Raw genomic sequence first — 21279 nt, 5'->3', positions numbered from 1 at the left:
AGGGTGCAACAATGAATGAATGGAATCCCAAAATCTCTGTAGATGTTCATTGAAATGAAAAATAAACAACCTAAATTTAAAAAAACAAACAAACAAACGAAAACTTCCTGTGCCACTGAATGGGCAGGAATCAGCAATGGAGGAGACATGCCTGCTGAAGAATAGCACTCAATTTTAAGAAGTGGTTCCTGTGGACTTTAAATATAATTTCAATCTCATTACCTTAGTTGTTTTGAATTTTGTATTCTCTTCCATTTATAAATAGAATATTTATTAATTTATTCTTATATTTTTGGTGGTGAAAAATTTGATAATAAATTCACATGATTACATGTAGGGTTTCACTAAAATGATTTTTTCATTTTGTACTTTTATGCATGTTAAAAATGGCTTTTAAAAAAATGCCTTTTCAGTACTCATGTACCAATTTTAATATAGTTCACCAAATGACCGTTTTGCATTCTTAGGAAATGAAATTTCCCACAATAACTTATTTTACATATTAGATATTTATTCACAGTTTCAATACTGGGCAGAGGATCCTGACAAACAGACTTCTCTTTCCTTAACATAGATTATTCTTCATTCTATGCATAAATACCAACCTCGAGTGCATGTCATCCGCAAAGACTGTGGGGATGACCTTTCTCCCATCAAGCCTGTGCCTGCTGGGGATGGAGTGAAGGCGTTCTCCTTCCCAGAGACTGTCTTTACAACTGTCACTGCCTATCAGAATCAGCAGGTATTGTTCACAGAATTGATATCTTTCTAGAGTTTCCATTTCAGAAATAAATAGAAAGCTAACTATCCTTTCACTGTATCTAAATTATATGAATTATTACAAAACATTTACCAAAAATGACATTTAGGCATACACGTGTTTATGTATACTTATCAATAGAGACACAGATGTATAAAACAATTCTTTTTCCAGGATTCTCCAAGTAAGGCTAATCTAGGAAGACTTCTTTAGTCCATTTTGAGGCTTACTTTCTATTTTGAGATACTGAATCATAATGTCATATTTAAAACTAGAAAGCATGTTTACTGCCTAGGAAATAGAAAAATAAGATGTTGACATGTGAATTGTGCATAGCATGGAATTTGTCAACTAATCTTTTTTAAAACTACAGCCCATAAATGAGAAATATTTCAGTCATGTTAGTGTCTATAAAAAATGATTGCTTCTTTCAAGATAATCTTTAATTGTAGTAGAGGACAATATATATGCTTTTAGTATGAGAAATCCACTATGTTGGAGTATGTTTTTCATAAAATTAGAAAAAATGTAGGAGGTAAATCTGTCTAATTCTTTAATACTCTGTGTGTGTTGAATAGGTCCATAGTGTGCAATTCAGCCCAGTGTTTGTAATGAATAAGTACATAATTGAAGCTTGTGTGGCCTGTGGCAGATTTTCCTTCCCATTCATTATTTATTTATTTATTTATTTTTTAATTTCAATGCTTTGCAAAATTGTTTTAAGTCTTCACTTCTCTTTATATGCATCTGAGCTAAGACTTTGAGGCATGCTAATCACACTTGTGGTTTCTTGCTTTAAAGCTTCTTGTATCTCTGTCCTGAATATTCTCCTTTAGGGCTGAGACATTAGGTGTTCATTCCCTGTGGATGTGTAAGCTCACTGCCACACTGATGCTGCCCTGTCCTCTCAAGTTCGCACTGATATGAGTTTTTAAAATCTTAGAGACCAAGGCAGTAACTGGGAATGCAATCTCTTGTTGTTGTTGTTGCTACGAACCATCGAGTCATAGATAACTCACAGTGACCCTATGAACAAAAGATCTGAACACTTTTATAACTTTCATCGTTTCTCTAAGTTCCTAGAGTTTCCGGGGGCAAGCTATTTCAGAAATGGATGCCATTCCTGCTTTCAAAGAAGTACTGTAGTTAGGAAAATATTCCTAAAATGTGTTAGAAGCAGAAGTAGGTTTTTTTTCTTTTTTAAAAAGATTAGTGTATGCATGCAGAGAAAAGAGCAGAAGTATTTAGTACCTTATTATCAACTGTAATTACTATTTCTTATTCATTCAGTCTCTTTTGCACATAAATTATCTTGTTATAAATGTTTTCAGTAGGTTTCTATTGTGCTAAAATTGAGAAATAGCTTTTTTGTACAAGTTGGCATCTAACTCACCAATTAGCATTGACGTTGAAAAGTTTCTGAAGAGGGTAAAAAAAAAATAAGAGAAATTGATAATGACAAAATATAATAACATTTTCCTTTTAATGTCCTAGGGTGCTCTGGTGGTCTAGTGGGTAAAGAGTTGTTCTGTCAACCCAAAGACGAACAGTTTAAATCCACCAGCTGCTCCATGGGAGAAAGATGGGCAGCATTCTCCTCTCATGCAATTTATAGCCTCTGAAAAGTTCAGCTATGAGTCAGTATTGGCTCTACAGTAATGAGAGTTTTTCTTTTTTTATTTTTTAGTTTAATATCCTAACTATTACTTTTAAGAATTTGTGGAAAATTGGTAGACAACATAGTCTAGTAGTTTACAGAATAAGTGCCAAAGTTTAAGGCCCTAGCCTAGTTTTACCAGTTATCAACAGAGTGATCTTCTTAACTAAATTTTACTATATGTAAAATTTTTAGCTTAAAATGCATAGTGTGCACCCAAAAATGCAGTAATGAGTATAACAATAATGACAATTGGGATATATCTTTATTTTAAAAGGAGTCATTATTTAAATCTACAGTCTAATTTTTGTACTCTTAAAAACATTATTTTAAAAATATTCTGAAATGAACAGAGAACAGAATTATAAAAATCTTTAAAAACTAATTTCTTCACTGTTGATGGCAGACATGGTGAATTTATGAGCCAACACTTCGATTACTTGTAACAGAGTTATATTGTACAGAGCAAACATGTCTTAGGTGTTGCACTCCTGATGGGAGGCCAGCTAACTCAGAGCATGCACCATAGGCAGCTGCAGATGACTTTCCAAAGATACCCTCTGCCTTAGAATGTCCATCATTAGTCAAGATGATGCAGTTAGAAGTATGTTTATTAACATTGTAGAGTTCATTAAGTGAAGGAATGTAGAAAGTAAAGCATGATGAGCCTTTTAGAAAATAGGCTATAAATTCCACTGGACAGAGTGGAGATCTGTTAAGAAACAGATGGGGCATTGTTTCTTAGTGTCACATTTAACAGAATGAAAGTTAAAAAAAAAATAAATCTAGAACTCATCAGATTGTCTGTAAACATCTGACCTCCAGATTTTGTACTCTTATTGGACAATAAGCTAATTACGAATATTTTCCCATCAGAACCCTCTAGTATTGCCTCTGCCTAGATTATTACCACAGTATTCTGACCAGGTCTCTAAAAAGAAAAGAGAGGAAAAGGAAACATTCAGAGGAGAGCTGCAGTGATGACTAAAGAAGAGCCAGAATTAAAGGAGTATGCTTTACCTGATTCTAAAGAACAGAAAACTGAGTGGGAACTTAACATTTGAACATGAACATGGCTGTCAGTTAGACGTTGCCTAGTAGAGCTTCTCATCTCCATTATTGCAAGGGAAACTGGATTAAACCACTTTAGTTACAGGGAGGAACTTACGTCTAGAAAGGATTGTCAACATTCAACAGGTTAACAAAAGAGGATTCAGAATTTTTCAGTGATATTAAAAATAAAATAAATTTTAAAAAAACACAAGAAACAAAAAAAATTCTATTTCTTTACAGAAGTTGAATGAGGTTGAGATGTTTTCTAAAGAAAGTTTCTTTAGCTTTTCTTAAAGAATATCCATTTAGAAGATTACAAAGAGAAATAAAGCAGTTAATTTTGAAACAGACTGTCTTTGCAAACGTTTTTGTTCCATTCTAATCTTATGTGAAATTTTATATAAACTTTTATGCAATTTTTCTTCTGTTCTCCAGATTACTCGCCTAAAGATAGATAGAAATCCATTTGCCAAAGGCTTCCGAGACTCTGGGCGTAACAGGTAAGTCTTAGTTTAGAACATTGATAACTATAGATATAGATAGATAGATAGATAGATAGATAGATAGATAGATAGATAGATCATTGTGTATATTTCATATTCAAAAGTAAGCAGTTAAATTTGCTAACATGGTATGAAAATAATTTGTTATGAGAATTTACTTTGTTAATACCACAGGGGCTTTGAAGTAACTTTAATTTTTGGGTGTGGTGGTGTGGCCTATGCCTCCTTTATCAGGTGAACTTTCCCTATAATGCTGTAGTGAAAATGGATGTTCCCAAAGTCGACATTATTTGCAGCTTCGGATGGAGGCCTAGGGAAATGTGCCTTTACAGTTCCAGGAGCCTTACTATCCCAAATCAAAACTCTTTTTCTGCCTGTTATTAGTTTAGAATTTGCTTAGTCTGTTGCAGCTATCTATGGAGTCTCTTTTCTGAGTATGACAGAGTCTCTTATTTCCTCGTATTTTTAACTATAAAATGAAATTACGTCCCTTTTGCCAAGAGAGCTAATACTTTTTAATTTCCAAATTTATCTTGGCTTTTGTGACAGCCACGCACTTACTTATTTTTTGTCTCTTGTTTTATGGTGTTTGTACCAAGTGGGAGAGCTGAAATAATGAATTCCACTAAATTATTTTCTCAAAAAGCAGATCACACCTCCTCTCTGTGTTAAGATTTTTTGGATTTATTGATGTTTCCATTCCAGTACAGTTTGGTGCAATATTTTCTAAAACAAACATTGCTAATCACAGCAATTAAAACATGTTTATTGTTGTTGTTATGTGCTGTTGAGTTGCCTGTGACTCATGGTGACCCTATGTACAACATCCCTAAACCCTGCTCTGTCCTATTCCAATTTCACTGTCTCCAACACACCTACCCTCATTACCTCAGTCACTGAATCAATCCATCTCATCTCATCTTTCTCTCTTGCGCTGTCCCTTCACCCTTCCAAGCATGACATCCCTTTCCAAGGATTTGTCCTTCCTTGCAATATGTCCAAAGTATGTCAGGTGAAGCTTCAGAATAATCCTTGCCTCCAAGAAGCAGCTTGATTTCACTCTTTCTAGAACAAACCTGTTTGTTCTCCAAGCTCTCCATGGTATATTCAATACTCCTCTCCAGAACCACAGTTCAAAGGCATAAATTCTCCTTCTATCATCCCTAGTCATTTCATTGTCCAGCTTTCTGATGCATAGCAAGTAATGGCAAAGATCATTGCCTCAATCAGGCCCACATTATTGCTCTTCAGTACTTTGGAGTACTCTGGCATTCCTAATGCAATTTGTCTTTTAATTACTTGGCTGCTGATAGCAAGAGTGTTGATTGTGGAGCCAAGCAAATGGAACATGTTAATGTTCTCAAAATCCTTTTTTTGAGTTAAGGCTTTGAGTTAAGTGTTTTTAAAACATCTTTCATTTAAAAAGCAAGTTTTTTTTTTATTTTAGTCAAGATGATATTCTAATATTTACCTTTGAAATTTGTTCTTAATTTCAAGCTTGTGTTTGCATTATGTCAAAATCACTACTTATTTTTTAGACAGTTTCATTTCAAAATTTAAATAGAAAACAATCTGTAAGTAGTTCATATTTTCAGTTCTTTGAGCCAGATAATTTAGCAAAGTAGATGTAGATAGCCACTCTTTTCTTGGAACACTTGAAATACTTGCAGAAATTTTATTTCATCTTCTTGATGCTCAAGCACATCTTTCACCTGAACAAAGTACATCAGTGATCCATGAAGATTAGAATAGCCTTAAAATTAGTACAGGTAGATCAACAAGACAGACTAATAATAACGAGGCTTCTCTTAGAAGTTCTTCGCTCCACAGAAGGACATTTTACTGGTATGTATTAGCTGCCTGTTTTATGAAATTATTCTATTTATTTTAAATGTCTGTTTCAAATTGAAGGTAAAACTTGCATCTGGAAATTGCTTGACTTTTGCTATTTTACATTAGCTCTGATTTGCTTTGCATTTTAGAGGAGTTCCTGAAAATTAAGTGTAAATCAAATCATAATTTAATAACTTGATGGGGTCAGGTAAGTAAGAGTTAAATAAGGCTTAAGTAAGGGTTTCTTAGGGAAAACTACAGAATTACTTCTTTTCTAGGTTGAAAGATACTTTAGTTAAATAGTCTTGTGGTTTTGGCTTTAGGTGAATATATAACGAGTTTCAAACTCACTGCCATCAAGTTGGAAAAAACTAACTCATAGCTTACTCTTCACTGAGTTTCTAAGCCTGAGAAATTGTGCATCTTTCTCCTGTGGAGTTGCTGGTGGATTTGAATCACCAGATATGGTGATTTCTATGGATTACACCATCTTAGCAGAATAGTAATGCCATGGTAGAAGTAATGGTTGCTGTCAAATAAAAACTAACTTATAGCTGACCCTTCAGCAGATTTTCACAGGCTGTGCATCATGTTGGAGGAGATTGCTCACCTTTCTCCTGCAGAGCAATTGAGTGATTTGAACCGCTTGCCTTTGAGTCAGCAGATTGAGGCCACTAGAGCTCCTTCCTTAGCAGAACAGTGCTTGCCAGCTTATAAATCTTATACTTAGTAAGTTCATTTTTGAAGCAGTAAATTGAAAATCTGTTTTTATAAATTGGTTTTTATAGATAGGTAAACAAATAAACCGAAACTGATTCCCATTCATAAGAACCCACTGAGGCTCTAAATCATTATAGGATAAGACTATCCATTTTTTTCCCCAGGGAGAAAATTGGTTGATTTGAATGCTGACCTTTCTGGCTAGCTGTCTAACACATTATGCACTATGCCAGCAAAGCACATTTGTTGTTGTTGTTGTTAGGTGCTACTGAGTTGAGTATGAGTCGTAGCAACCCTGTGAACAACAAGCCTGAATCCTGATCTCTCCTGTGACGTTCCTCACTATCTCTGATACACTCAAGTGTATGGGCTCAAGCCCCTTGTTTTAGTCATGGTGCCAATCAATCTCCATGGGGGATCTTCCTATTTTTCACTGAACCTCTACGCTTCTAAGTATGATACCCTTCAAGGAATAGCCTCTCCTAGCAACATGTCCAAAATATGAGACAAAGCTATGCTATCCTTGCCTCTAGCAAAGAGCATTCCAGCTTCACCTTTTTGAAGACATACCTGTTTTTTCTATGACATCCATGAACTATTCAGTACTCCTCTCCAACACACAACTCAGAAATCAGTTCTTCTGTCATCTCTATGCTTTGTGTAGCTCTCAGATACATAGCAAGTAATTGAAAATACTGTGGCCTGAATCAGGCACACTTTAAACTGACAGTACTGCTCTTCAGTGTTTTGGAGAGGTCTCTAACAGAGGACTTGTAGATCTAAGCAAGAGGAAATCATTTTCTCCATCTATCATTATGTTGCTCTCTGGCCCAGTGATCTTTGTCTTCTTGATTTTAAGGTACAATCATATTGAAGGATGTAGTCACAAGAGCTTCACATCCCTTTACATTTTCAGCAAGCAAGTTTGTGTCATCTGCAGAACACAAGTTGCTGATGAATCTTCCTCAGATCCTGATGCTACATTTTTCTTCATAGAATTCAGCTTCATAAATTATTTGCTCAGTATACAGTTTGAATAGGTATGGAGAAAGGACACACCCCTGACACAAATCCTTCCTGATTTTAAACCATGCAGTGTTTCCTTATTCCATTCAGATAAGAGTTTCTCTGTCTTTATACAATTAAATGTTTTAGAATTCTCATTCTTCTCAATACTTGGCATAGTTATTTGTGAGTCACAATCAAATGCATAGTCAAGAAGACACAGATATTCTCTGCTTTTAGCCAGGACCTTCTGACATTAGCAATGACATCCCTAGTGCCACTTCCTCTTCTAAGTCCAGCTTGAAATTCTGGAAGTTACCTATGGTTGTACTGTTCCAGGCAGTTTTAGATGATCTTCAGCAGTATTTTGCTTGTATGTACTACTAATGATATTATTTGTTAATTTACACATTCTGTTAGATCTCCTTTCTTGAGTGGAAACAAATATGAATCTCTTGCAGTCAGCCAGCCATTTCCTGGCATAAACTGAGGCTGAATCTATTAGTTGAAAAATGTTCCCGGGTATCCCATCTATTCCTGAGGGCTTGTTTTTTGTCAGTGTCTTCAGTGCAGCTTGAACTTCTTCCTTTGTTCCCATTGGCTATTGTTTATATGTGCTTCCTGAAATTTTTCAGTGTTGACTAATTCTTTTTGGTAGAGTGACTGTGTATTCTTCTGTCTTCTTTGAATACTTCCTGGATCATTCAAGATTTTGCCCATGGCATCTTTCAATATTGCAGCTCAAGGCTTGAATTTGTTTTTTGGTTGTTTCAACTTGGGAAATAATGATCTAATTCTTCCCTCATTATTCTCTTACTATAGCTTCTTGCATATTTTTCTTATAATAATGCTTTGTTTTATTTCTTGATCTACTCTTTGAAATCTTCTGTTCAGCTCTTTTACTTCAGCATATCTTCCCTTTGTATTGGTTTCTCAACTGTCTCATGCAATTTTCATAGTTTTTTCTGACACTCTATTTTGGCTTTTTGTTTCTCCTCTGTCTTTGTAATGACCTTTTGCTCTTTTCATGGATGATATCCTTGATTTCATTCCACAGCTCCTCTGATCTTCGTGTAGACAAACAATATTGAGTACACTGCGAGTAAAGATGAGGTAGATGTAGAATAAGTTTCAGGAAGAATTTTAGATACGTCAAAAGTAATGAAAGACACTTTGTAATTTAAAGGTTGACAGTAATAAAAATCAATGACGCTGATGAAAATAAACTATTAAGTCTATTGTTTTGTATAGTGAGATAAAAAATGCTAATTTTGATTTGAAATTTTTATTTGTCTCTGATTGTTTTGGGAATATGTAGACAGACACATATTGTATTTACTACTACTATTTTTTACCTGAAAAAAAAAATAGTAGTAGTAAATATGGATTGAGGCTCAATGTCAAGAAGACAAAGATTCTCACCACTGGACCAATTGGCAGCATCATGATGGATGGTGAAGAGATTGAGATTGTACACAGCTTTAGTTTGCTTGGCTCCATAGTCAACAGTCTTGGCACCAACAGCCAGGAAATTAAAAGGCGCATTGTCATGGGAAAGTCTGTTGTTAGGGACCTCTCCCAAGTGCTGAAGAGCAATGGTGTCTCTTTGGAGACTAAGGTGTGTCTGATACAGGCCATGGTCTTCACAATCACCTGTTATGCATCAGAGAGTTGGACAATGACCAAGGAGCATAGAAGGAGAATTGATGCCTTTGAGCTGTGGTGCTGGAGAAGAGTATTGAGAATACCATGGACTGCTAGGAAAACAAATAGATTTGTCCTGTAGAGGGTTAAACCGGGTGGCTCCTTGGAGGCAAGGATTCTGAGGCTCCGTCTAACTTACTTTGGACATGTAGTGAGGAGAGACCGGTCCTTAGAGAGGGACATCATGCTTGGGAGGGTGGAGGGACAGCGCAGGAGAGGAAGGCCCTCTATGAGGTGGATTGATTCAGTGACTGGGATAATTGGGATGGGAGTGTCAGAGACAGTGCGATTGGCGCAGGACAGAGCGGAGTTTAGGGCTGTTGTACATAAGGTCGCTATGAGTCGCAGGCGACTCGACGGCACATAACAACAACAAACAACAGTATTTTTTACCTGACTCTGAAGCTTCTAAAATTTTTAGTAGATAGTGAATAATTTGTTCTGCTTGAATGTTTAAACCTTTGTGAAAATTATGTTTATTTAGGGCCAAATGTGTAAACAGTGTCTTAGTAGAGGAGAAGCATGTTGGCCCTATACACAGGCTCCTTGTAGTGTAACAAATAGTTTCATATGTTTATTTATTATAGATAAACTATTGAGTGCTATCTGTACATTGTTGTCTGTCCATAAGCCACTATTCTTTTTTTTTTAGAAAGGACTGATTTTTTGTATTTTCCATCGGCTGATGTTAAAGATACATATATGGAGAAGAGAGAATTTGATCGCGTTTAAACACTTATAACTAAAATATTATTTTCTTAGGAAAGATGAAAAGAACCTAAGTTTTATGTAAAGCCTGATAGAGTGCACAGTAGTGCGGGTGCTGAGGAAGGAAGCCGTAGTGGACAAGCTCAGCTATTCCTTTATTATGTTTGATTCTCTTGGGCTTTTGTTAGTACTTTTAGGAACATGTTTTCTTTTTCTTTTTCCCTATCTGTGAAATAAATTAATCAAGGTAAAGATGGAATTGTGATTGTTTAAACTGTATGAAACAATTTAATTTTATTTTAAAAATTCCTTTCTGCTCTTTACAGCTCCAGAGCCTGTTTTACAGGAATCAGTAGCTTCAGCGTTTAAAGCTCTCCTGCAAGACATTTGCTTTGTGAAAGAGAATTTATGTGCTGAGAATAGTTTCATTCTTCAACTAGGCCTTATATTTGTTTCTATAAAATTTTTTACTCAGGAAGGTACAAAATTTTTTCTCTTTGAATGCTTCAGGAGAAAGCATAACTATTTTACTAAATAAACTTGGCCGTTTGATAGCATAAAATAGGGTGGTGATAAAATGTGGAAATTGTTCAAAGGCATCTTGTATAAATTATCACCTTGGCTATACTCCTGCAGGAGGTGCCTTTTATCTTTTCTTTAAGACAGGAAAAGTCTCCATTACTGGAGAAAATGAAGGCTTAAAACAAAGTCTAGATTCAGCTAATAAATATAACTGTTTCCTAAAAAATATCTAAAACCTTTTCTGGAACTTACATCAGCCTCAGGAGGAATACCAGGAGCTCCAGCTTAGATCCCTTGTTGCTTCCAGAGCATCTCTTTTAAGTTTAGTACTCTATGTTTGTTGAACAATAATTCAAGAATTTGGTCTGTAGGCTTGCATTTAAGCAAATACTGCTACTACAAATAAAGCAGATAGGATTATATGACCAGTAAATCCATTAAATGCCTTCTGGTAAACTTCTCCAAGACCATTCCATATGCATTTTGGTCTCCTGAATATTTAAAGCTAGGAATCTCTGATTACACAGGGAATTGTGCTTTTAACCCAAAGGTTTTGCCTCTTTTGAGATTTTTACTCTAACCGTGGTTCCAAGGGAGAAAGTTGGGCAATCTCCTTCCCTGCAGTTTACAACCTTGAAACCTACTAGTGATCAGCTATGAGTTGGTTCCAACTTGACAGCAATGTGTATCAGAATATTTAAAAGTATAATTACTCAAAACTCATCTATATGTTAACAAAAAGCAGTGTTATTCAAAACTGTGTCTTACCTAATACTCTATAGCATTGAAAGAATTTTAAAGTATACTTCTAGGAAGTAAAAAAAAATAAATGTAATTAGTATAAACTGAAGTATGAAGTACTCTTCTAAATTGTACCCCTCATTGATTGTTGTTGTGTGCTGTTGGGTCGAGACTGACCCATAACTGACCCTCGAACAGGATTTCAGAGGCAGTAGGTTGCATGGGAGTTGTTTGACCACATTTCTTCGGTGGAGTGGCTGGCAGATTCATATTGCATGATTTTGGGTTGACAATACTAATACTAAACCTCAGGGTCAGGAGCTCTGGTGGCTTAGTGGTAAGGAATTGCACTGCCAACCCAAAGATCACAGTTTTAATCTACAACCAACTGGACAACATTTCTGGGCAGCTGATCAACTGCACAACATTCATTAGTCCAATATTAAATGTAGCTTGTAGCCATGTGGGTTACTGGTACTATCAAGGCTTATGGAACTGTTCAGAAATTGCAATTTATGGGAACATGTCTTCAAATAAAAAGAGTACCCTTGGATTTGTCCTGTAGTTTGACCACAGACGGGGAGCCCTAGAGGTATAGTCCAAAGTAAGTTATGCTGCTGATTGAAAGACATACATGTGTCTGCAGTTGTTTGAAGCTAGTGGACCTTGGAAAGAAAGATATTCAGTTTCCTCCTGTCAGGATTCCCAGCCTCACAAACTTGATTTACAGCCACGATAGAAATGACTTAACAGTAGTCAGTGTTGACCACAGACAAGATGACTAATATGGGATAAATCACTTAATATTAAACAACTTTAAAACTGTTAAGGAGCTTTAAGAAATTTTGCAGTCAGATCTTCACTTGAGGAAAAACCAAAGACCAAGGAAGTTAAGAAATGTACTGCAGCTCACACAGCAAGTCAGGAAGAATATGGCTTAGTTCTCTTAAGCTTAGCCCTGGGCACTTACCTCTGCTTAAAATTCCCTCTTTTTTGTTGTCCTGGAGCTGAATTCTGTCCTTCATTTCTTGTGTAGACCAGATGACACAGGAGGTACGTCCTCTCTGTGTTTTCTGTTTCCTTTGGCAGCCCTTTCTCAGGATCAGTACCTTTATAAGACTGGTGCCATCTCCTCGAAATGCATTCTGTCAAACCACCTGTGACATGAGATGTGCCAAGTTCATGTGTGTGCTCACCTGGCAGTGCTTTCATGGCAAGCATGCACATATGCTTCACCCTCCCACACACATTACTCTCCTGTCTCTGAAATAGGCTAGTAATGTTCCTCATAGAAGGTTGACAGCAACTTCTATGTGTAAAATCTTGGAAGTGAAGGCAAGTCGTGTCTCAGGATGTTATGTAGGTGGCATGGCTCTCTCCGTGATGTCTCTATCCCAGTTTCTCATGCCAGGGATACAGGAAATCCTGAAAGGGTAGCTCCTTGGGTATAACTTATTCAAGATAGACTCCCAGAGGGGGAAACAATCACAAGGAGATGGTTGGGGTTTCTTGACATGAAGAAGTAGACATTTTATTAAGGTTTTTTATTTATATGCCTTTAATTTTCTTTTTTAAAAAAAATAATTTCATTCATTTATTGTTGAACATTTTGCTCCCTCTTCCTCCTGTCCCCCTCCCCCAGTTCACATTTTTTAAAAAGAATCATTGTTGCACAATTACTTCCCCCCACCCCCCAAGTCCTCGTTGCATTCTGGGCTGTTGTCGTATGTATCATGCCTAATCATATATTCCTATTAGGATTTTCTTTCTTTCATTTGTTCTGATACAGTGCTCATTATCTGTCCACTCTTATCCTATTCTCTTCCCAACTTCCCAGGCCAGACCTGCTTTATAACAGTGGTGCTATGCAGCATTTTTCCTTTTGTGACTGAGATATTACATTCCGTGTAATGTGCTCCAGCGTCCCTCATGTTGTGTAATGATTTACAAGTTCATTGTTTTTCAGTGCTGTGTAGTATTCCATTGTATGAATGAATATACCATAGTTCTTCTACCCATTTGTTTGTTGATGGGCACTTGGGTTGCTTCCATTTTTTTTCCTATTGTAAATAACACAGCAGTAAACATAGGTGTGCATATATTTGTTCGGATGGTTGTTATGGTTTCTTCAGAATTTCATTGTTGGTTCAATGGTATTTCTATTTGCAACTTTTTGAGAAAGTGCCAGACCACCTTCCAGAGTCGTTACACCATTTTATACTCTCACCAGCAGTGAATAAGGGTGCCAGTCTCTCCTCACCTCAGCAACATTTGTTGTTTGCTGCTCTGTTGAACTTCGCTATTGTTGCTGGGGTAAGATGGTAGTTGTTTTTATTTTAATCTCCCTGAGAGCTAGGAATTTTGAACAATTCTTCATGTGTTTGTTAGCCATCTGAATGACTTAATATTATGTGCCTATTTTGCCATTGGATTACTTTTTTCTTGTTGACACACCAGAGGATTCTATAAATTTTAGATATGAATCCACGATAACAGATATGTCATTACCAAATCTTTTTCCCCCTGTCTGTGACTTTCTTGTTTACCCTGTTGGAGAAATTCTTTGATATGCACCGATATTTGATTCTAAGAATATCCCATCATCTGTTTTGCTCTTTCCAGCTGTAGATTTTTTCATTACATTTGGAAGATTGTTGATACTGTGTATTAAGCTTCTAGAAGTAGACATTTTCGATACGATTTACTCCATGGATGCTATATACTTCCTGAAAAGCCCCATGATGTGTAGATAAATGATTACTGAAGGCTACAGTGATTAAGGGAAGAATGGCAAAACCTCAGTTGTGAGTATTCTTAGAATGAGATAGTTGAGTGAAGGACTTCATTTCCCAAACCCAGAGTACATTAATATTGTGAATTACTCAGGTCATTTACGATGATAAAATAATCTTAGAGTAGTAGTTGCCCTTCTGCCTTCCAAGGTTTTAAAGTGTGCACCAGTCATGTAACTAGTCTGTAATCAACCTGTCCTGTCTTGTCAGTCATTAACTCATCAAGTGTGCCTAGGTGCTTTGTTTTCTATATTATTGCTAAGCCTATACACCATGTAGGCTCTGTGAGGTCCCCAGCTTCCTATCATCTTGTGAAGTGGCCTGAGGATTAGGAGCCTGTGCCCCCCCTACTGGACCACCTACCTGCTGGAGGGTGAGCCCTGTCAGGCTGCACTGAGTGTGGCTGGGATTGTGCCATGAGAGAGAAGTCCATTTTCTTTGGATGAGTGCTCCTTTGAGCTAAATGCGGAGACAGCCAATGACAGAGAAAATGTTTCTAATGAAGGGGGGAAAAGAAGGTAGACGTAGAGGGGCAGGTTTGGGGCAGACTTTCTTGACTAGAGTGAGAAATAATATGCCTGGGAAAGAAGATGTGGTCCAGAATCCCAGCAGAGCCTGGGTCTGGCAGCAGGTTATCACACCTGCTCTTACTTCTGCTTCTTGGCCAGAGGGGACAGCATCTTATCCCCCAAGGTCAGCTCAGTTTCTGAGAGGATTAACAGGACATCTTGAATAGGCTTCAGTCTCTATTGCTCCTGATGACAGAAGAGTCGCCTGTGTTAGGCATGTTCTTTTCTACCTGTGGCAAGCTCCTGGCCTGACAGTGTGCAGAGGGCAAGTGGCCAACACATGCTGTTTTGTGAGATGTTTATGACTCTTAAACCATATAAAGCACCAATTCCTTCTAACTAAAGCTCTCTTGTCTGCCTCCTTTTCTACCTTTCCCCTTAGAATGGGTTTGGAAGCCTTGGTGGAGTCTTATGCATTTTGGAGACCTTCACTACGGACTCTTACTTTTGAAGATATCCCAGGAATTCCCAAGCAAGGTAAAGCACAAAGTCTTCTGGATCATGTCTGTAGACCGTTTCTGCCTACGGGCTCAGCCTCATTGCTTTTGAGTCAAGCTTGAACTCATAGAGACCTTGCAGGCAAAATAAAATGGCCTCCTGTGGTCATCAAGGCTGTTGGTCTTTACAGAAAAAGATTGCCACATCTATCTCCCATGGACCAGCCTGAGGTCTGAACTGCAGACCTTTCTGTTAATTGAAGCACCTGAAAGCTTCAATTACTCCTCTACTGTCATTGTGTACCATTTTGTCTGAACCAATTAATTGTAAACCCTCAAGTGGATTTTCAGAAGCAGTGAACTGTATGAGAGAAGATTGTCTTTCTCTCATGGAGCAGCTGGTAGATTTGAATCTCATGCCTTTGGGTTGGTAGCACAAGTTTTTACCACTAATCTACCAGTGCTCTCTACTACGTACTGGAAAAGTGCTCACATTACTATTTACACCTCACCTCACCACCAAACCTTCTCCACTGCAGATCCATCTGTTTGAGTGAATACAGGGGAGCTCCAGGGGTAAAGGCTGTAGGCTAAATACTGTTTACTTAGACTGTTGATATATTGCATTGAACTCTCTGGTGATATAAACTCCTAATGCACATGGCTTCTAACTGAAATGGTAAATACTCACATGCCCCATGGACACCTTGGAGGTCTGGCAATCTCCTTCCAAAACAATCAGCCATTGAAAACCCTGTGGACACTTCTGCTTGGCAGATGTGCAGTCACCACAAATGGGCATCAACTTGATGTCAACCTTTTAATATATATATATACACTGTCTGACTTTTATCTCACCCTTAAATCTCTTGCTAAATTTAGAGGTGGGCAAGTGGACTCTGGTGTGAAGGGAATTACACGAGAAATTGCTGATGCTGGTCTTTTTTCGTCTTTTTTTGCCAGTTGCTTTCTTCTCTTCAGGAGAGTGGCCCCTAGGCAGTGTTCTCCTGAAAGTCTAGTCTGAATATTTCCCAGTTTCCTACCAAATGATCAGTCCTTCCATTCTAGCCGATGCACTCAGTAGGGCTTCAGCTTCCTCCTTGGGTCAGCCTTGGACTCATGTGCCTGCCCAGCTTTCTTGTGAAGACCTAGCCTAGTGGGATTTTAGATGATTATCATTGGTTGGTTGGACTTGATTATTTTAAGAAGCTACATAAAACAGTTTCTAGAGAAACGAAGGTTTTACAGCCTTTTGAAATCCCCATTTCCCACTTAATTTCAGTCAAGTTTGCAGCCATCAATCTGCCATCAAATCCAAAGAGGCAGTTACCAGCATCACAATTATTGATTGAATACAGGGTCAGTCACCCTTTCCACCTTTCACAGGAATATTTCTTTGTTAGAACTCTGCCTTAGGTTAGCATTTGTTTTTGTATTGGAAGTAAGATTTTTGGAAACTTGGCTGTTACCTTATTGTAGTAGCCAAGATCTGCCAAAGCGCACACAGGAGCTTTCTGTGGCAGTGGAGGGGTGTCTGAGGCTGGTGTACCTTCGGTTAAATAATTTCTTTTATTAAAAAAATACATTAATCTAGATTGAGCTGTGCTAAGGGAAAAGGTGATAAATTATAGAAGAGAGCAATAGTTACCCTTTGGGAAATAAGCATAGAGTAAGACAATACCTATCATTCATGAATTGCTGATAAAGTCAGTATGTTTAGTAGGGTAAATCAGAAAACTGAGGATGGAAGTTCTTTGTGGTAGTATACATATGTTCTGTAATTAAAAAAAAAAAAGCATAGTCTATCTCCTGGTAAGATAAGTTGCTTTAACTTTTTTTTTAAACTCTAAGTTTCAATTATTTCATTCTGAAGGCAATTAAATTGTAAATTCTTTGACAACCAAGATTATATCTTTTTCAGCTTTACAAACTTCCTAGTAACAAACTATGTGTATCTTGCATGTGTTAACAAAGTTGAAAGGACGGACAACTCCTTACATTTCGATCTCTTCATGTTGTTGGTAGGAAATGCAGGTTCCTCCACCTTACTCCAAAGTTCTGGGAGTGGTGTTCCTGCCACCCACCCTCACCTCTTGCCTGGCTCCCCTTGCTCTTCTCCTGCCTTCCATCTGGGGCCCAACACCAGCCAGCTGTGCAGTCTTTCCCCAGCTGACTACTCTGCATGTGCCCGCTCGGGCCTGACCCTCAACCGGTACAGCACCTCTTTGGCAGAGACCTACAACAGGCTTACCAGCCAGACCAGCGAGACATTCGCCCCGCCCAGGACTCCCTCGTACGTGGGTGTGAGCAGTAGTGCCTCAGTGAACATGTCCATGAGTGGCAGCGATGGGGATGCCTTCAGCTGCCCACAAACCAGCTTGTCTATGCAGATTTCGGGGATGTCCCCCCAGCTTCAGTACATCATGCCTTCACCATCCAGCAACGCCTTTGCTACTAACCAAACCCATCAGGGTTCTTATAACACATTCAGGCTACACAGTCCATGTGCCTTATATGGGTATAACTTCTCAACATCCCCTAAACTGGCTGCCAGTCCTGAGAAAATTGTTTCTTCCCAAGGAAGTTTCTTGGGGTCCTCACCAAGTGGAACCATGACTGATCGGCAGATGTTACCCCCTGTGGAAGGAGTGCACTTGCTTAGCAGTGGGGGTCAGCAGAATTTCTTTGACTCGAGGACTCTAGGAAGCTTGACTCTGTCGTCATCTCAAGTGTCTGCACATATGGTCTGATGAAGCCTTTAAGTTCAACTACATTTGAATTTGTCCAATGTATTTTCTTTTTTCCTTTTCCATTTTTTTTTAAATTAATTGTAGAAGAGACTTTCTCTGGGTTGTAAAATGTACATATAATAATAGGAAATGAAAGCTCATTCAAATGAAATCTTATGGTGAGATTGTAATTATCGCTCTGTATGTATATGGTACATCCAGGGCATGTGAAGTTTTGTAACCAGCAAAACTACAGGCTCTTAATTCCCCTCCCCCCAGTTATCTAGTTATGTAGAAAACGGACATAAAAATAGTATGTTTGACCAGTGTTCTCACTCTTTAAAAAAGAAATGATAAAACTTGGCTATGATATTACCCAGACTAAGATGTGTAATTTAATGTATAAGAAAAATGCTTCCAATGGTTTCACGCTTCAAATGATATAACCAACAGCAAGTAGTATAGACTCTTAGAATTTTTGTTATTCTTGGACACAGAAAGTGTGAGAACCATAAATGCAAAATTCAATTAAAGTTATTAAATCTGAGATATTTATAGTCACCAACAATTAGCTTTGTGTTAATGATTGTTCTTATTTACTGCAGATACTCTATGACCTTGGGTCAGTAAAAATTCATAGCCCATAATAATTGTTATTTTCTTAAGAAAGATGAAAGAGACACTTGTGAATTTTTTTAAAAAATTCTTTACATTGGACACAGAAAAGGCACTTACTTAATCATCTACTGAAAATAGGTTTCTAGTATTTGGATTTTCCTCATTTTATTTAGCTTATCAATTAGACCATTAAAGAATATTCTATAAATATTGATAAATCCTAGTATTAAAAAGGGAAGGAATATATAAGTGAAATGGCAGAATGAAAGAACTTCTTCTTAATTTATTTTATTTCATTGAGAAATAGCCTTTTAAATCAAGAAGCACCATATATAGCTATAATCTTAGGATATTAAGTAGTTTTATTTAGGAGATGTTTTCCCCCCACCCTATCTTGCTTTGAGATTCTTAACTCTTGTTTTCAAAGCAAGGAAAAAGGCATTTATGCTTCTGTTTATGTTTTGTAATGTCTACAACTTGAAATGTCTCACTTCCCTAACCTAGCTGCCCTGTCTAAGTCTTCCCCAAACAGATACATCCTTGGCCTTTCTGGTGTTAAATAACCATAAGGAATTTCAGGAGGTTATCTCCAGCAATCTGTCTTTTGTAGTGCAAAGGCCAAATCCCATTATGATAGACCCTCCTGGGAGACATAGAAGATATGATTATGATTATGATTTTAAAAACCTTTAAACTTTAAAAACATTTTTAACTTAAATTTGTGTTACATGAAAAGAGTACCCAATTTTTTTAAGACCTCTCAAAGGATGGATACATGGCTTAAGATTTTAAAACCAGGAATTTCTATAGCACATAGTGAGATGAATAGACAAATCCAAGAATGAGTGAATAAGAGCATTGCCATGAGTCTGTTGAGAAGCTAAAATAAAGTATCTCTTTACCCACTGCCTAGAGATATTGAATGTATTTGCCAGGTTTAAAAGGTGTGATTTCTGCTCATTTCTAAGTTGGATTGCTTTAACTCATCTTTAGTTTAGATGGATAAAGGCTCCTGATTTGCTTTTTTTTTTTTTTAAGAAAAAAAACCACTTCAAAAACAGCATGACTATTAGGTATTTATGGGGAACATATGAACTGAGCAGAATTTGCAAAGAATATGAAACATGTTTGCGTATATTGACTATTTTCTTCATGGATTCTGCAACTGTTAATCAAATTAGAATTGATTTTTAAATTAAAAATTACATGGAGAAATGAAGCATTTGTAATAGGTAGAATTATGTAGGATATTTGTGTATGATATGAATTAATAGTCTGGCAAAGATTTGAAAAAGACTTTGAGAATGACAAATGTCCAGGTACATCTTAGCCCTCCTACTTGTTTGTTTCAAAGAGAATGAGAAGGTTTATCATCTTGAGAATATATGAAAAGTAATCATTTATACCCATGCATACTAATGAGAGAATTTTCCTTTTGGCTGCGGGTAATTTGAAATAACACCATGAATATATTTGTTATTAATATTTTGGGGTAAAATTTAGCAATATTGTCCAATTTTGTTCTTTCTGTAAATATTAATCACCATGTCATTTCAAAGGCTAGTCTTTTGCATCAATGACATATATGCATTTATAATTGTAATTATATATCTGTATTTTATTAAAAAGTACTTACAATTATATTAAAGTGTGTTATTGAACCCTTTTATGATCTTGGAGGATAATCATTTCAAGTTTCTATGAATGTTCAAAGGATAAATACACGCATATGCTTACTCTCAACAAAAAAATCTATAGCTTTCAGTGATAAGACAGGGAGAAAGGGATCTGGTGTTCATTTTTCTTGTGTTAAATACAATTTCTTGGTGTGTTGACCATGTCATTAGAGGTGAAGACCCTGACAAACGTTGACCACATGAAAATTCTAGCTTGACAGGGGAAGGGTAGAGGTTGTGTGTTCTGTTTCAAGTTTGGAGGAGAAGGGCAAAGATACAAGAACGAGCTGCTTACACTGTTGACCAGTGATGACAGATCACTTTGGGGCCCCTTGACTAGAAAACATTCCAAGGGATGCAGAAAAAAGGTGAGGTCGCTGATTTCACAACCAGTCACATTTTGAAAATGAACACTTGCTTTCATACAAGCTCCCTCCAGAAGTTGATAGCTTTTCATAAGAGGGGCTCCCAGTTATTGACCCCTGATTTCTGGAATGTAGAGGGTCAGGAGACCATGGTGGTCCCTAGAGGGCACATGGGCACAGTGTTGTCTGTATAGCAAAGGATTACACTTGTTCTTTAGAGAGAATCTGAATAAGAAATCTCACATTTCACATAGAAATATTTCTCTTGCTAGACTTCAACCTATTGCAACTCATTTCTTAGCATGAAATAGATAAATAGCAGCTTTGGAGATAAATGGAGGTTTGATTAGGAGAAAAGCAAGTAGTTTTGTAACAAAGGCAATTCTGTAATTCATGAATGAGGAAGAGAAGATGCAGGAAAGGGGGTCCCTAAGCAAACCAAATTCCCATGCAGTCTTGATTAAGAGCCCTTTAAAAGAATTGTTTCATGACTTTCTTTCATGGAGGTACCCCAATGCTCTCTTTGAGAAGTTGATAAATAATTTTTTATTTAAAAATACAGCTCAGCAGTATATATACTCATAGGGGAGTTTATTGGTCATTTGCATTAAAGATTTCCTAAACCTTCCATTGTTGTTTGTTGTTATGTGCCATTGTGTTGCTTGCGACTCATAGTGACCCTATGTACAAGAGCCCTACACTCTGCTCTGTCCTGTGCCAATCTCATTGTGTCCATCACACCTACTCCCACTACCTCAATCACTGAATCAATCAATATCATCGACGGTCTTCCTTTCCTGAGCTGTCCTTCCACACTCCCAAACATGATGTCCCTCTCCAAGGACTGGTCCCTCCTTGCAACATGCCCAAAGTATCTCAGATGAAGC

General features: G+C 37.2%; 1 protein-coding gene across 1 annotated transcript in view; it reads left to right on the top strand.

The window, feature by feature from the left end:
- The window catches only part of TBX18 (T-box 18), a 30597-nt gene extending 12743 nt beyond the window's left edge, over positions 1-17854 (top strand). The window contains exons 5-8 of the mRNA XM_006892132.1: positions 575-742; positions 3906-3970; positions 14950-15044; positions 17030-17854. Of these exons, the coding sequence (XP_006892194.1) occupies positions 575-742; positions 3906-3970; positions 14950-15044; positions 17030-17754 (1053 nt within the window). The 3' untranslated portion in view covers positions 17755-17854. The remainder of the gene's footprint in view (positions 1-574; positions 743-3905; positions 3971-14949; positions 15045-17029) is intronic.
- The last annotated feature ends 3425 nt before the right edge of the window (positions 17855-21279 follow it).

This window comes from Elephantulus edwardii, unplaced genomic scaffold, assembly GCF_000299155.1.
Source record: "Elephantulus edwardii isolate Elephantulus edwardi_28Jun2011 unplaced genomic scaffold, EleEdw1.0 scaffold00111, whole genome shotgun sequence".
Taxonomy (NCBI): domain Eukaryota; kingdom Metazoa; phylum Chordata; class Mammalia; order Macroscelidea; family Macroscelididae; genus Elephantulus; species Elephantulus edwardii.
Note: the sequence above shows the minus strand (reverse complement) of the source record. Positions and strands in the feature narration are given on the sequence as shown.